At 39.8% G+C, this 15,512-nt stretch overlaps 1 protein-coding gene across 1 annotated transcript in view; it reads left to right on the top strand.

Annotated features, from left to right (window-relative positions):
- The window catches only part of SPATA16 (spermatogenesis associated 16), a 168,389-nt gene extending 153,148 nt beyond the window's left edge, over positions 1-15,241 (top strand). Inside the window, exons 6-11 of the mRNA XM_072751263.1 lie at positions 665-811; positions 1,848-1,960; positions 7,767-7,931; positions 10,910-10,993; positions 12,106-12,205; positions 14,871-15,241. Coding sequence (XP_072607364.1) covers positions 665-811; positions 1,848-1,960; positions 7,767-7,931; positions 10,910-10,993; positions 12,106-12,205; positions 14,871-15,241 — 980 coding nt within the window. The remainder of the gene's footprint in view (positions 1-664; positions 812-1,847; positions 1,961-7,766; positions 7,932-10,909; positions 10,994-12,105; positions 12,206-14,870) is intronic.
- The last annotated feature ends 271 nt before the right edge of the window (positions 15,242-15,512 follow it).

Raw genomic sequence — 15,512 nt, forward strand, 5'->3', positions numbered from 1 at the left:
CTATAGGAGGGATGGTAACTAAATTAGCCTTAATATTTTAATTCTCACATGGTAATTGTTCTTTTTCCTTTCATATAACATTATTTCTTTAAATCTTAAACTATGAACAGAAAAATCAAATTCTCTTGAAAAGAGCACACAGAGGGTACCTGGGTGGCTCAGTCAGTTAAACCTCTTCCTTTGGCTCAGGTCATGATCCCGGGGTCCTGGATTAAGCCCTGCATCAGGCTCTCTGCTCTATGGGTAGAGCCTGCTTCACCCTCTCCCACTCCCTCTGCTTGTGCTCCCTCTGTCTCTCTCTGTCAAATAAACAAATAAATACATAAATCCTTAAAAAAAAAAAAAAGAAAGAAAAGAGCACATGAAACTATTAAGCCTGCAAGCCAATTCCGAATTTTCTATTATTTTGAATATGGGGAAAGAGATGTGTGTAATCCAACCATATTTTACTGCTATGCTCTGTGTATGTGTATATTTTAAGAAAAGTAGAAATAATGAAGTGTGATTTTGATAGATCATCTATTTGACATTTTGATGCACATACTTCTACTTTGTGCCTTTAACATTTATATTTATCATGTCTTCCAACTGCAATTCCTGAAATTTAGGAGTAAAAAATACCCTTTGTTACCAAAGTCTTTAGTTCATATCCTGTGTATTTCAGATCTTCAAGGACTCCACATATTGCCTCAGACAGTTGACTGGTCATCTTTTCCTCCTCAACAATATCTCTTGACTCTTGGGTTCAAAAACAAAGAAGATGGGAAATTTTTGGAAAAACTATCAAGTAGGAAGCTCCCTACATTTACAGGTAAATCACCTGGACTTATTATTATCCTTCAATGCTGTTATAAGGCAGGAATTCATCACAAGACCTAGCATATAGTAGGGCTAGGCCCCCCAAAATTGCTTTTCAGGTTGTAATTAACTCCTTCCAATCTTCTTCGTGGGTTAGTTAGCAATATCTTGGATTCAGGTTCCCCCAAGACCAACACAGTTCTAGTGTCCACCTCCCTCACTCCAACCCTCTCACCCCAACCTGGCGATCTCCAATACCTAAGCAAAGGGCACTTAAAGAATACAAGTTTTTGCCATCATCAGTTAACAAATTAGAAGAAAATTATCCAAAATACTTATGTGAAATCAAAAATATAGCCAATGACAGCATTAAATCACTTGGATCATCTGCTGTTATATTGATATTTGTTCCACTCTTTGCTTATGTAATTAACCAAGAGCTCCGGTCTCCTTAAGAGTTATTACAGTTAAATGGCATTCAATTATTCTGTTGAAACTTCCCAAAATCAAGAAAATATTCACATGGAGCCGAAGTCTCAGATTTGTGGGCAAAAATTCACGACCGGGTTGAATTTATTCCTTCAGCTCTACCCACATAATTAAGGATTTGTGTTTTGTCTGGCACTTTATCCTCTGAGGCTTATCTCAACTTCAAGCTACATTCAAAGTCAATGGGATCTGCACACTTGAATAATACCTGGGAGGAACAAGACAACAATCGGACACATTTATGACAACATTTTTTCACAAGTCAGGAAAAACATACTCTGCAGAGAGAGATGAATTGTTATAGGCTGTCTCTTAGATCTCTCAATCAGGAAACACAACAAAATGAATAAATGATAGTCTCTAAAGGGCAATGTCTCCTCTGCCTTTCTCCTCATAGATCTTTCATTGTTATGCATGTGGTCTAGGGATGGTGCTGGTTTCTACACTAAAGATTTCATATCTGTTAACATTGAGATACCTGTTTATAGCTTGCTAAAGAAAGCATTTTGAAATGGAAGTCTGGAAAAAGTAGTATAAAAGTTTATTGTTACAATTTTTAGAACATAAAACTCCCTTCAGTCTGCTGACCAAAGAAGACACAGTGAGACACATGGAGACAATGGGGAAGCGAATCTTGCCAATATTGGATTTTATTAGAAGCACCCAATTGAATGTAGGTATATGAGTCTTTTATATCTGTCCAATGCACAAATATTAGACAATTCCAGAAGTATGGAAAGTTTATGGTAGAGAAATTGCAAGTACTGGAGGATTTTAGAAGCATTCGTGGTGAATCTCACTTGCAAAACCAGGCGAAGTTTAGCTAATGATTTCTTTTTCATACTTTAAAACATATTGCAATGCTACACTTTGCAATTTCCAGCATTTAGTAGGCTAGTAGAGCCTTTAAATGAGCCTTTTCTTTGTGCCTTCTGATATCTAATTTAAGTTTCCAGGGCATTTCTTACTTCAAATCGATAACAAAATTTTAGTAAACACAGTGTTTCCCTATTTCATACAGTGGGCTATTACACATAACTGTATTGTTACCTACACAAGAATTTGGAGTTTTCAAGCTAGTGCCTCTACACCACACTGATAAATTAGATGCTCCTCTAAGCATTGGCAATTGATCTTTGTATATCCTTAGGGTAAGTTATCTAATCCCTTTTTCAGATCCAGGGAAAATACGCCCTTTCTACTTTTCAGTGTTGAAAAGTCCAAAATAAGACCTGAATTGTGCTGTGCTGTTTTACAAAATTTAAGCCATTATACTGAAAGTACATAAGGGGAACTTCTCATTAACAAGCTATAAAGGCTGCAGATTTCCCCTTTTAAAAATATTTTTCAAAAAAGATCTGTAAGCTGAAAATTTTGAAGAATTTTCTTTTTGTGGCTTTCGTATTACATCATTGATTTGATGTTCTTACCTTACAAGGGGAACCAAGGGGGTCGTCACAAACAGCTACTTAGCATCTGTTCAGCAGTTTATCTGCTCAATAACATTATTCAGCATTTTAGAAAAGCTATAAAACCCCTAATCTACTTGCATGATTTGTAATTCTATGCGCTACAAATACAAAAGCACATTTTTACTGATTTTCCTACCACATAGCTCCCCCTCCATAACTGTGTTCCACTCAGTGATCTCCCCTGTATTTCTATTATGAAGAAATCCACCTCCGTTTTCTCACAGCTCTAGAGGCTTGAGGTCCAAGATCATGGTGCCAGCACGGTCGGGGTCTGAAGGCATTCTTCCTGATGTGCCATCAGTCACCTTCTCTCACGTAGCAGAGGGCAAGCTCTCTGATGTCTCTTCATATCAGGGCATCAGTCCCACCATGAGGCCTCCACTCTCCTGACCTTGTCTAATCCCAAAGGCCCCATCACCATACCATCCCACTGAGAGCGCTTCAATCTGTGAATTTGGGGTGGACACGAACATTCAGTTTACGGCAACCTCATTGACTCTACTACAATCTTTAGGTCCCATTCTCCAATTTACCCTCTATCATAACCTCCATCTCCAACCTCCCCATGTTGACTAGAGATCCACATGTATCATCCTTGTCGTCATCAGACCCTTGCAAGTAGTAGAATCTTTGATAACAAGAACCATCACCATAGAGCATTATTTTACCTCATTGGTTCCTGGTTAGCCTAGCAGAGCCAGAGAACTGGAAGTTGTGGAAATGGTTTGCCTGTGCCCTGGCTCTTCGAGGCCACACCTGCCATGCCTTGTTACTTGCCAGGGCACTGACCACATTACCTCTTGCCACCTTATATCTCAGTGTGTTGGGTATGCAGGTTGAGCCTACCCAGGTGTCATGTACCTTGGAAATGTTCTTAATTCATTTTCTTTTCATCTTTCAAAGGGCATTCTAGTCACTTAGAAATTGGTATGTACGTGTATCTTTATGTGTCTGTAAAGGAGATTTAAAAACCATAACTAAGATTCTTGGCATCTAATTAAGAACTCAATCTTCTTCAAAATGAGTCAATACCACTTCGCTAAGTGCAAGGAATTTTATCAACATTTCTATGTTAGCTTCTATGGGAAATAGAAGATTTTGGAAGATTATCTCAAAGAGCTTAATGGAACCGAAGCAAGTGAGCCAGGAGGTCCCCAGGGACCACAAGTGTATCCAGATACTGGCCTCTAGGTTTTTTATTATATGCCCAACCACAGCTTCATAAAGCAGGACTGAATAAAATTGGCTGCAAAGGTAACCTAGCTTAATGAAGCAAGTAATGAGTTGGTGAGCAGAAATTATTCCTATATGGTACCATTAACTGTGACCCAAGAAGCACTCAACAGTGTTTTTAGGATTCCCTGAAGTGTGTTTTTTCTTGTCACATAGCAAATGTGGTCCACTTGAATGTTTAGGTATTGCATTGTTCTTATTACTGGTTACCTCACTTGCGACCCCTGCAGATGAAGACTTTTGTCCATGGTTGTGCTCTGTGTAACTCTAAGGCAAGTCATTTAACCTCCGAACTATGTTTTTTCTCATTTATTAAATAAGCTGATAACTGCCAGGCCCACTTCACAGAGTTGTCGTGAGGTCCAAAGAACATAATCCATGTTGAAGCACTTTGTCAAGCATTTACAAATTCATAAGTTTTATTTCTTTATATTGGTTTTAGATTGCTTTGACAAAAAGATGGTTTTATAGACATTTTTTTTCTTGATACAAGTGTGTACTCTGAAATTATATATTCTTCTAAAATGAAGATTATACAAGTATTCTATGGATTTCTAATTTTTTTTCCTTAGATCACTAATGTGCTCAGATCTTCTCACTAAGGCAGGATTAGAGGTGTCCTCTCCAGCCATAGGGTAGGTCTACTAAGCACAGTAGGCCTTCCCAGGGAACATGAATTTTCACCTCTTGCCACGAGATGGTAGAAGGAGACAAGGGCATCCATGGTATAAGGGAGGTTTCTGTGTGTCAGGCAGTGATTGTCTTTCCACTTTGATCCCAGGTTCTTTATCTTGATAGACCCCTTTCCTAGGCATACAACAATAACAAGAATGATTCTGACACAGTAAGAGCTACCACCTAAAATATTCTATCAACCTTCCTACCTGGTGGCTTCTAATCCCACTGAACATCAATCCCATTCAACCAGTAGCTCTGCTCTAATGGTATTTTTTCTTCTCTGGATCCTTGTTCTAATTATGTCGTGTGCTACCGGACGCCGCTGTGCTTTTCCATTCATTAACTTTATTGGCTGCTGTCAGTTTCAAACCTTATGTACTGTGCTTCCTGGGCTAAATGTTAAAGAGTTAAAATAATAAAATCTCTTGCCATGCATGAAGCCTTCTTCACAGGCTGACTTGCCAAAAAATGACCTAACCATGTTTTTAATACCTCATTAATTTTACTTTTAATTTCCTCTAAGTGAAGCATAAAAAATGTTTACATATACACATTTGAAATGAACGGTAATAGGCGTTTTTCTATCCCTTTTTGGCAATTAATGTTTCTATATGTATGTCAAATGGAAATATATTCCAAATACTGGGGCTCTGCTTTCTGGTGGTGGTACATGGTGCCACTCATTTGCCAAACATTAAACCATACCTGCTATTAAATCTAGGCAATTCTCTGACTGAAGCTTTCATTTGAGCTTGCTATTTACCTAACCTTCATTGTACCTGTGTGAGGTTTTAGCTTCAATCCTGGCCATTACATTACACTCTCTCCAGCAGCTAAGGACCCCCTTGATCACTCCTGAAGTCTCAGAGGGAGCGCTACTTCTCCTTTAGATTTAGCCCTCGGTAACATTAGATGGTTAAGCTAATTCCTTCATGTTTCATTATTTTCTTAAAGCAACAGCATTAAAACCGTTCTCTTGGCGTTAGATATCAGTTTGTAGTTTCTTTTTCCTTTGTCCCTCGAAAGCCCCCATCTTGTATAGGTAAAATATTAATCTATAGTTTCCTGAGAACCAAAACTGCATTGGCTTTGGGGAGAGGAGGAGGGGAGCTTACTATTAGCAGTCATCTATGTTCTGTCCCTAGAATCTGATTTGTATGGAGCACTTCCTGTTTTGTTATACATCCAACAATCAAGCTAACAAAGCACCACTGCCTTCCACTATTTTTATTTTCCTGATGTTTTGGAAAATTACACTGATAGATTATGTTCCCGAGCAGACTGCTGTTGTTTCTGCTCTTTGGAGTTGAGTCACTACACCACTTTCCTACAACGAGCCCCATTGTTTATTTTAAAGAAGAACAAAGAAAGCAATTTTTCTTCAGAAAGAAAACGGTTTCTCCTGCAACTTGCTTTCCTTTATTTGACAGTGTCCCATTGTTTAGCTGCATGTTTAAACTAAATGGCTAGGCTAGCTATTTTGTCAAGTCAGAGACGGGATCTCAAATCCACAATTTGCAATCATGGCTCCTATAGGTTTATAGGTTTTCAGATAAATGATTAATCAGAAAGAACAAATTAGTAGGGATAGAGGGACATTAGTCAAGTGGCATAGATAGGTGTTAGGGAGACATACAGCAGGTACAATGGAATGGTGCTCAACCTTCCTGTACTGCCAAAATTCTAGAAAAATGCCGACTTCTAGAGATCAGTGTCTATCAAAATACAAGTACGACATTTCAGAAGGAACTGGTTTGCAAATTCAAGTTGAAATTCAGATGTTCTTTAATAATACTAGTTTCTAACGATTTTTCTCTTTAGAAGAGGTTCTATTTGAAGGAGAAGAAAATCACATCTGCCTTCTCTAATGTCTGGGAAGAAAAATCTGTTTTAGAAGCATACACAAACTAAAATAGTCCTTGTTCAGATACTAGGCTTTATGATGGTGCTTTGTTCAACTCCCACTGTAGATATTTGAAAAATGGCAGGGGGCAACTAGCTAAAATTCATGTTGCTAGGGCCACATATCAAGAGATACATGATTTTCCAAGTAAGGCCCAGGAAACCTCATGATTTTGATGGAGGTGGTCCAGGAGCAACCCTGTCATAAAGGAACACTGGTCATCCAGACTTTCTCTTCCGAGCACCAGGATGCAGAATGCAATTGCCCAATTAAATCCTCCTGTGACTTCCTACTTCTTATCACCCTACAAACACAGCAGGAACCCAAAGCTTTTCTAATAACCCTTAGATATCCTTTATGCCCCCTTTTCTTAATATAAGTGAGAATTTTATGATAAACTTTATTTCTCCTATCAGGCACTACCATTTGTATTAAAATTTTTAGGGAAGGTAACGTCTCCCCTTTTATGGCTGGCAGTAGCAAACACATAGGTGGGCCACCTTATTAAAAATATGCCCCATTTTAAGAAAGCCCCAAATACCATGGCAGGTGGTGGTCCCTATAAATGTGCACAATAGCCTATTTCAAGATGGATTGTATCAGTTGTTGAGATGGTCCGGGGAGCCAGAATAAAGTGCTATGACACCACAAGAAGGGGAACCAGAGCCCAAGGCCATCCAGTGAGAACTGAAGATAAAAGCAGAGCTGGAGATTTAACGAAAGCCATTGAGGCAGACAGGATTCAACTTGCACAACATTTTCCAAGGTTCAACTTGCATAACAAATATTCTTTTATAGAAACAAGATAGTAGGCAACTCTTAGCTCCTACGATGCTTTGTGACATAAAGTCCCCCTCTCTAAAGGAGCACAGTTTTGTGGTGTCCCCGTGGGAGAATGGAAGTCATGTTCAATGTCAGCCCCCTCTTTTCCCCTCAGCCTAGGCTCCTTATCCGGGGCCACCTGCAAATCCTCCTGAACAGTCTTGCAAAGCCTTCTCTTGTATTCATTCACCTGTTTGAAGGGAGGGTACAGACAATTTTCTAAAATAATGGAAAGAAACATTTATTTGTTCTAGGTACCCATTGCTTCAAAGAATGTAAATATATTACAATACTCCCTGCCTTCCGTCCCCAGGGAGAGGTCTATTTCTGTAATTTTTGTTCTAAAACACTTCCTTTTACTGGGAGACTAGGGGAGTTTCCACGGGTGCTCAGGTGTGATGGAGAAGTTGCAATATGCCAGCCTCCTCAGCCAGCTGCAGAGAGTAAAGGAGCAGTCCCAGGTGATCAATCAAGCAATGGCAGAGCTAGCAACCATTCCGTATCTACAGGACGTCAGTCAACAGGAGGCAGAATTGGTAAGTGTTCTTTGTTTAGGGCTTTCACAGGCCCTGGGCTAACAGAAGAGTGACATGTTCTGAAAAGAAAAAAATTGCGAGAATCAATGTAGTCTGAGGGCAAACTGCCCAACCCTCCTGAGGCATTTTAATAAAGAAACTGGAAAATGTAGAAAGAGGTTTCTGTCTTTTATTGGCTCTCATCGACTAGCTTCCGTTTTTATAGCAAGAACTTTGTGATGTGTAAAAACATGGAGAAGGGCTGATTATTCATATCGTGGATCAGGCTTTTTGTTTTAAATAAAGTGTAATTATAATAAATTATTTCTTAAACTCTGAGATATGTTAATATGTAATTTTCTTGTAAGGGAAAGTAAGAGGACAAGAATAATTGCTATATAAAAACCAACCCTACAAAATAGTCTTTATAGTTTTCTTATTCACTTCTAGTGTCATGTGTATGTTGGCAGTGCCAACACACACGCATATACTGGTACTTTTTTTCTTTTTAAAAGTTTATTTATTTGAGAGAGAGAGAGAGAGAGCACAAGCAGGACTAGGGGCAGAAGGAGAGGGAGAGAGAGAATCCTCAAGCAGCCTCCCCTCGGAGCATAGAGCCTGACGGGGTGCTCTATTGCAGGACCCTGAGATCTTGACCTGAGCCAAAATCAAGAGTCGGATGCTTCACCGGCTGAGCCACCGAGCGCCCCACACTGATACATTTAGATAAAACAGTTGTTTCACAGGAGGGGAAAACATAGTCAAATATGACTTTTTTAAACTAAATTAACCAATTAACTCAGAAAACACAGAGCTAGTCAAAAATTAGTTGATGGTGGGATGCCTGAGTGGCTCAGTGGTTGAGCATCTGCCTTTGGGTCAGGGCTTGATCCTGGGTTCCCTGCATGAAGCCTGCTTCTCCCTCTGCCTGTCCCTCTCTCTCTCTCTCTCTCTCTCTCTCTCTCTCTCTCTCGACTCTCATGAGTAAATAAATAAAATAATTAAAATAAAATAATAAAAAATTAGTTGAAGGAATATCTCAGAAACAATCTTCAAACAGATGTGTATATCATAAGCATAATTAATATTAGAAATGATGGCTCCTCATTTGTAAAACTCTTGCTAATCAGGGTGGGGGGCCATTCGAGGAAAGGTAAAATTTACTGTGTATGGAGATGCTAATGTGTTGTAGGGACGGCTCTTTACTTTGAGGTTTTAATTGAAGGTAGCGAAAACTAATTATAGACCTGAATTGAATTCCCGTAGCAAGGATGAGAACAGCCCAAACTGATCACCTGTAATTTTCAGATAACTAAAGCAACCCTCCCTCTTTGGGCTCTTAAAGTTGTAACAAATTAATCCATCAAGACACGAACTGCCAACATTTATAATGTTCATCTGACCCTGTAAAAGGGTATTAAATAAATACTGATATTCAAAGTAAGTATATAAAATGGTCTGAGTAGCCCCCTAATAAAACTATACGTACTAAAAAAAAACTGTGGAGTGAAACAAAGTCTATTAATCAAGGAATTACTAAGTCAAAACTGGCAATAATACTTTCTAAAGCGTTATGGTTGTGTGCAGCGGAACACCTTCTAAAAGGCTAAGTGTTTATCCTACCACTCATAAGACATTCAGGAGTGCGGTAAGTATGGAGTTTCCAAAGTGCATATTATAGCCAATTTTAGATGATTAATGCTCCTCTGAGATAAGAGGAAGCAAAGAAAATGTTAATTTAAGAAGCTGGCAGTGTTGATCCTGTCTTCCTGAAAAGCACATTGAAGATTTAAATGAAAAATACAGGGGAGTTTCCTGCACTTAGGTTTTCTTAACCACATATCTGTAGCTTTTTCATTTTTTTTCTGTAAATACTTATATTTCTAAATATAGACAAAGAGCATCAAACCAGCATCACCAACATCTCTTACTCACATGTTAGTGCAATATCCCCCTCTCTGAAACCTTGGAAAACAGGATTTCATGGGATATTTTCATAATTTACATGCCTACTAAAAAATGATGTATATGGATATATATGTATAGGCCAAATATTTTAAAATCATGTATCTTGCAAGATCTCATCACCTTAGGTAACAGATTTTACTTTGCAACTTCCAAGCATAGGTTAACCTAGAAAATAAATCCTAGTAATATCTTTTATGGTGCTACATAAACAGGGACTGCTCAACAGAAGAGTTTTGAGTGACTCAACTCTCTTCCCTCCTGCTTAAGCTCTGAAATATCTCAAGTAGAGCGAGATTATCTAAGAGTTCATACTCTGATGCCACAGTGAACTGAACTGGCATTTGTTCTTTTTTAGAGAACTTTCTTTTTTAGCTTTGAATGTCACATGGCTTGATGCAGCTTCATTACTTCGCAGCCACACATGCAGTATGTGTATAGGTCTGTTTTAAATTGGAATATGGCAGTTTTGGGCAAAGGGTGGAATCTTCTAAACTTGTCTTTGAAAAAGGCAACTTGGTTATTTTGAAATTTTAGAAAACAAAAGAATAGTAAAAGAACTTAAATGAGCTACATCCTTTAAACGGCAATAAAACAGTGCAGTTTTAGTATTGTCCTCGGGTGAGCTTTTGCACGATGCCTAGAATTATGATACATTAGCCTCAGGAGAAAATACTAAAATGTGCTCATGTACTACATGCCATTTCCTGAGAGAATTAACTACTACCTCCATTCTTTACAATCCAAATCTGTTTTGTTTTTTTTTTTTACAAAACATCAACACTTACTACATTAAAATCTATATGTTTCCTACAAATTTTCAAGAAGACTCTTCATTGTTACAATATTTTATATCTGCAATAATACTTGGTAATGACTGAAGCAAAGACGAGGTGGCAGTGTTCATTGTCGGAAAGATGAGTAATAAAATCATCAGCGTACAAATGATTTTTTAATTAGGTTTTAATCTGTGTATTTAGAGAAGTTATTTCTGTGTGAATTCCACACTGATAATTTTTATCTTGGTGCCACAGCTGCAGTCACTAATGGCAGATGCCATGGACACCCTTGAAGGAAGAAGAAACGATAAAGAACGTGTGTGGAATACAATCCAAAAGGTAAAACTTTCAGCTAAAAGAAAAAGATATATTATTCTCAAAGAAAATGTCCATCTTGGGTCAAATCTGTTTGGAAGATAAAAAGAAAAGAAAGCTCTCCAGGTTGTTTTACTGTTTGTTTTCTTTTTTAAATAAATGCAGCTATCTCCCTGGAAGTGTAACCAAAATCAAAATGGATTTATATAATGTTTTCTCTGGTCTCCTTCTCCAAAAGATTATAGTCACATGCTCTCATCAGTCTTCTTATGTTCATTTTCATATTCTATTTTCATTATCTGCTTCTTCATTATTCGTTATTATAGATTCTTGTAAAGCTCCTTTATTTGTATTTTAGCCCCCCACCCCCACCCCCAGCACTTGCCCCGCTTGAGGAACAATGGCTACATTTCAGGGAACTACAAAGAAACTAGCACATGGATGTCTTGGGTGAAGAAGTAACATACCAGTTGTTAGAAGTAGGAGAACATCCCTTGGTTGGCTACCTGAGTTAAATAAAACAAGCAAAGAGACGCACCTCGCACTGGGTACTCAGAAGACTCATGTGATGCTACAGAGCCCTCTGACAACGTAGGAGGGAAACATGTTGAGTCTCCAGGCCAGTAAAGTTAATAAATTCTAGTCAATCTACTCCCCATTCAGTGTCCTCCAATCACTGTTAAGAACCCATAAAGGGAGGACTGCTGTCCAATATGAGAAGAGCAAACCAAAGAAGCCACCAGTTTAAGAGGTAACAATCAGAGAGAAAATGAGTGGGAACTATCAGAGAGGGAGACAGAACATGAGAGACTCCTAACTCTGGGAAACGAACAAGGGATGGTGGAAGGGGAGGTGAGCGGGGGGATGGGGTGACTGGGTGACGGGCACGGAGGGGGGCACTTGACGGGATGAGCACTGGGTATTATGCTATATGTTGAACTCCAATTAAAAATATATCCAAAAAAAAAAAAAAAAAGTAAAAATCAGCCATGATGGATTCTAGTGCATCTGAGGAAATGGCTGTCTTCTATAATCAGTTCAGAGGCTCTACGGTAAATGAATAGAACAGAAATTAACTGAACTCAGCAAATATTTGTTGAATATCTACTGTGCTGAAAAGAACACTGGGTGTTCAGGACATTGTGCTGGACAATACAAACACAGCCCCTGCCTGTACAGGCCTTACCATCAAGGAAAGAAGACAAGGATACAGCTACAAGTTTACTGAATATTATGGTGAGAAACTAGACATGCAATAATCTATAGAAACAAATAGGGGAATATAATCTGGTCTGGGAGGTCAGAAGAGCCATCTCTAAGGAGTACCCGGGTGGCTCAGTAGGTTAAGCATCTACCTTTGGCTCAGGTCATCATCCCAGGATCCTGGGATTGAGCCCAGCAGTAGGCTACTCAGCAGGGTAGCCTTTGCCCCTCCCCCGACTCACGCTTGTGTGCACACTCTCTCTCAAATAAATAAATAATCTTAAAATAAAAAAAATAAAAGCCATCTCTGAGAAAGTGATATTAATACAATTCAAGGATATGTAGTAGTTATCCAGGTGAAAACAGAGATTTCTGCAAAGAGGGAAGCGTTTATGCCAAGAGTGCAAAGGAAGCAGAGCAAATTAAAAAACTGATAAAGGGGGAAAAAAACTAATAAAGAAACAAGGAACATATTTTAAAATAAAGTGCAGAAGCAGAAGGCAAATCACAGAGAGACTTATAAATTATGTTAAGGATTTGGAATGTTTCAAAAAGTATTTATCTGGAAAATATTCTCGATACATCTCTAGGGCGACAGCGGAAGAACAGATTGAGGAGCTACGGAAACGTGGGGAGGTCAGTTATAAGGCGGTGGCTTGATTATGGTGGTGGGTGTACAGATGGAAAGAAGCAGACAAATAGAAGGAATGTGCAGGAAGCCAAACCTACAGGCCTTGTTCACTGATTGCTTAAGAGAATTTAGAGAACAGAAGTTAGAATGATGCCCAGACCCTGGGCTTGAGTCACTGCACAGGGATGGGGAGAGGTTGGCTGGTGCCATTCTCTAAGGAAGAACACACTTCAAAAGTGTAGCTTTGCACTGAGAATATAAACTCAGAGTCCAGGCAGGAGACAGAAACTGCTCCAGATATTTGGAAGGGAATTTAATATAAAGAATGGTTGAAGCTATGACACTGTTAACTAGATAACTGAAAAAGCAAAGGAGAACGATAATTTAGCACAGAAGGAGCAGTTAAAGGCAGCAGCTACCACCCATTAGAGCTGGGAAATCAGAGGAGAGACTGGAATTACTAAAACCTAGAAACCTGAAGCAGGGACCCTTCTGTGGACCAAAATCAGGCCTTGCACCAAGAAGCACTATTATCTCCGAGCTTGGAGGAGGAACCCTAAAGGGTTGAGATTTGGACTTCTGAAGAGGGGGTACTTACTCACTGGAGCTGAAGGGGGAGGGAGGGAGGGAGGCAGGAGCAGGGAAGGAATTGTAATGGAAGTAACTCTGCAACTTTTGGAAAAACGAGATTCAATCGCTGCTACAGAAAAGAGCATGACCTTCTGGAGCAAAGAAGCCTTGCTGAAGAGATGCTCACAGGAAGCCCAAGCAGACAGGAAGCAGCAAGTCCCTCCTTTCTGCTTTGGCATTGCGATGCTCCTCTACCACCTCCTATTGACAGAGACCAACAGCTAGCAAAACAGAAGTGGGATCTGCAGAGTTCCAGGCCCCAGCATCACAGAGCTGATCCTAGAAGGGTGGGTCTGGAGTTAAGGGACTATAGGCTAATAACTGGCACAGACGGGCATTGAACTTAGGGTGCTGGCAAGACATCCAAGGGGAAGCACAGGCGGCTGGAGTTCTAGATAAAAAGACTGAATAGAGAAAGATGTCTTAGTTGATGGCGAACTGGTATTATTTGAAATCATTTGAGAAGGTGAGATAGCCGAGAAAGAGCATAGAATAAGATGCAAAGAGAGCCTTTGGGAGCACATTTCAAACATAGGAAGAGAACCTTACAAAGGATACTCAGAAGAAATGGCAAGAGGAATTGAAGCTTGAGGCAAACCAAATGCAATTCTGATGAGACTCAAGCAATTATAACCACATACCTCTGTTGGCTGTAGAAATCGTCTTTTAGTATAGGGTCAGCAAGCTACAGCCCACAGGTCAAAACTATCCAATCACCTATTTTTATAAACACAGTTTATGGCACACAGCCATGTCATTCATTTACCTATTGCCTACGTCACCTTGGCTAAGTTGGCTAATTGCTACAGAGACCACGTAGCTCATAAAGCCTACAATCTTTACTGTCTGACCCTACATAGAAAAAGTTTGCTGTGCCCTGGTTTATGGCGTTATCCATCCATCCCAGAAATATTTACATTTGTACACTACATATTTGTATTTATAAACCCAAGTGACAACAGAGCAACAGTTCAATTATGAAATTCCAAGGACCAGCCGAAAAGATGGAAGAGAAATTGATATTTACCTGTACCTGTTGACATCTTATAGACAGCCGCCAATTCCACGTCACACTAAGTGAGTTTTTGTTGTTTGCATTCATAGGAGTGCCTACCCTGTGGCTTCCCACTTTGCCCCTGTTGCAGTTCCTTATCGCCATGTTAGAAATCACCCCAAGTATAGTACTGTAGAACCGTCACCCAGTATTCTCTCTCGCAATGCTGTGAGTTGACCAGACTTCACTAGGTGGTTCTTGCTCAGTGTCTCAGTGTCTCTCATGTAGTTCAATCAGGTGGCCTCTGTGCCTGGGGCTGGAGTCACCTGAAGGCGAAGATGTGCTCAGCTACAGCGAGGCTCACTCTTGTGACTGACAACTGACATTAGTCAACTGAGGCAGCTGACTGGAGTGCCTCCATGGGGCCTCTCTGTGCGAATTAGGCTTCAAGCAGCTGGGTTCTGAAAGCAACTATTTCAAGAGAAGGGAAGTGGAAACCATCAGCCCTCTCAAAGGCTGGGCCCAGAACTTCTGCCCTATGCTACTTGGTCAAAGTGGCTGCAGACCAGTCCAGATTCACAGGGTGGGAGGAATAGATTCCATTTCTCCAAGGAAGAGTGATATGTGCATTCAGAAAAGGAATGCAATGAGAGCATCGACCTTGGAGGCGAGCTCCAGCCATAGAGCTATGGATCTCTGTCCCGTGCCAGAAAACACCAGCAAGCGAGCAAGAGTCAGGAGGATAGCAAAGTCAAGGCCTCTGAGGTTGGAACATGGCAAAGCAACTCTACCCAACCACGAGGTGTCGAGATAAAGACTTACTGGTGAGCAGCCAATCTTTTCAAATTAAAAGCCCTGGTAATGATCCCCACTTTCGAAATGGAAGCTCCTGAGAGGTCTTTAGGAAGATGTGAATGGGAGGGAACAGGGTGCCAAATTTTTCCCAAGGGCTTTTAATTTGGTTAATGTGACTCTACAAAGGATGATCATATCACTTTCAGACAATTCCGGTAGCAAGTAAGTAATTTCCTTTTACTGCTACAGAGCTAATTTGCGTGTGCAGAAAAAAATAATTACAAAAACCC

The sequence above is a fragment of the Vulpes vulpes genome, chromosome 3, assembly GCF_048418805.1.
Source record: "Vulpes vulpes isolate BD-2025 chromosome 3, VulVul3, whole genome shotgun sequence".
NCBI classification, from domain to species: Eukaryota; Metazoa; Chordata; class Mammalia; order Carnivora; family Canidae; genus Vulpes; species Vulpes vulpes.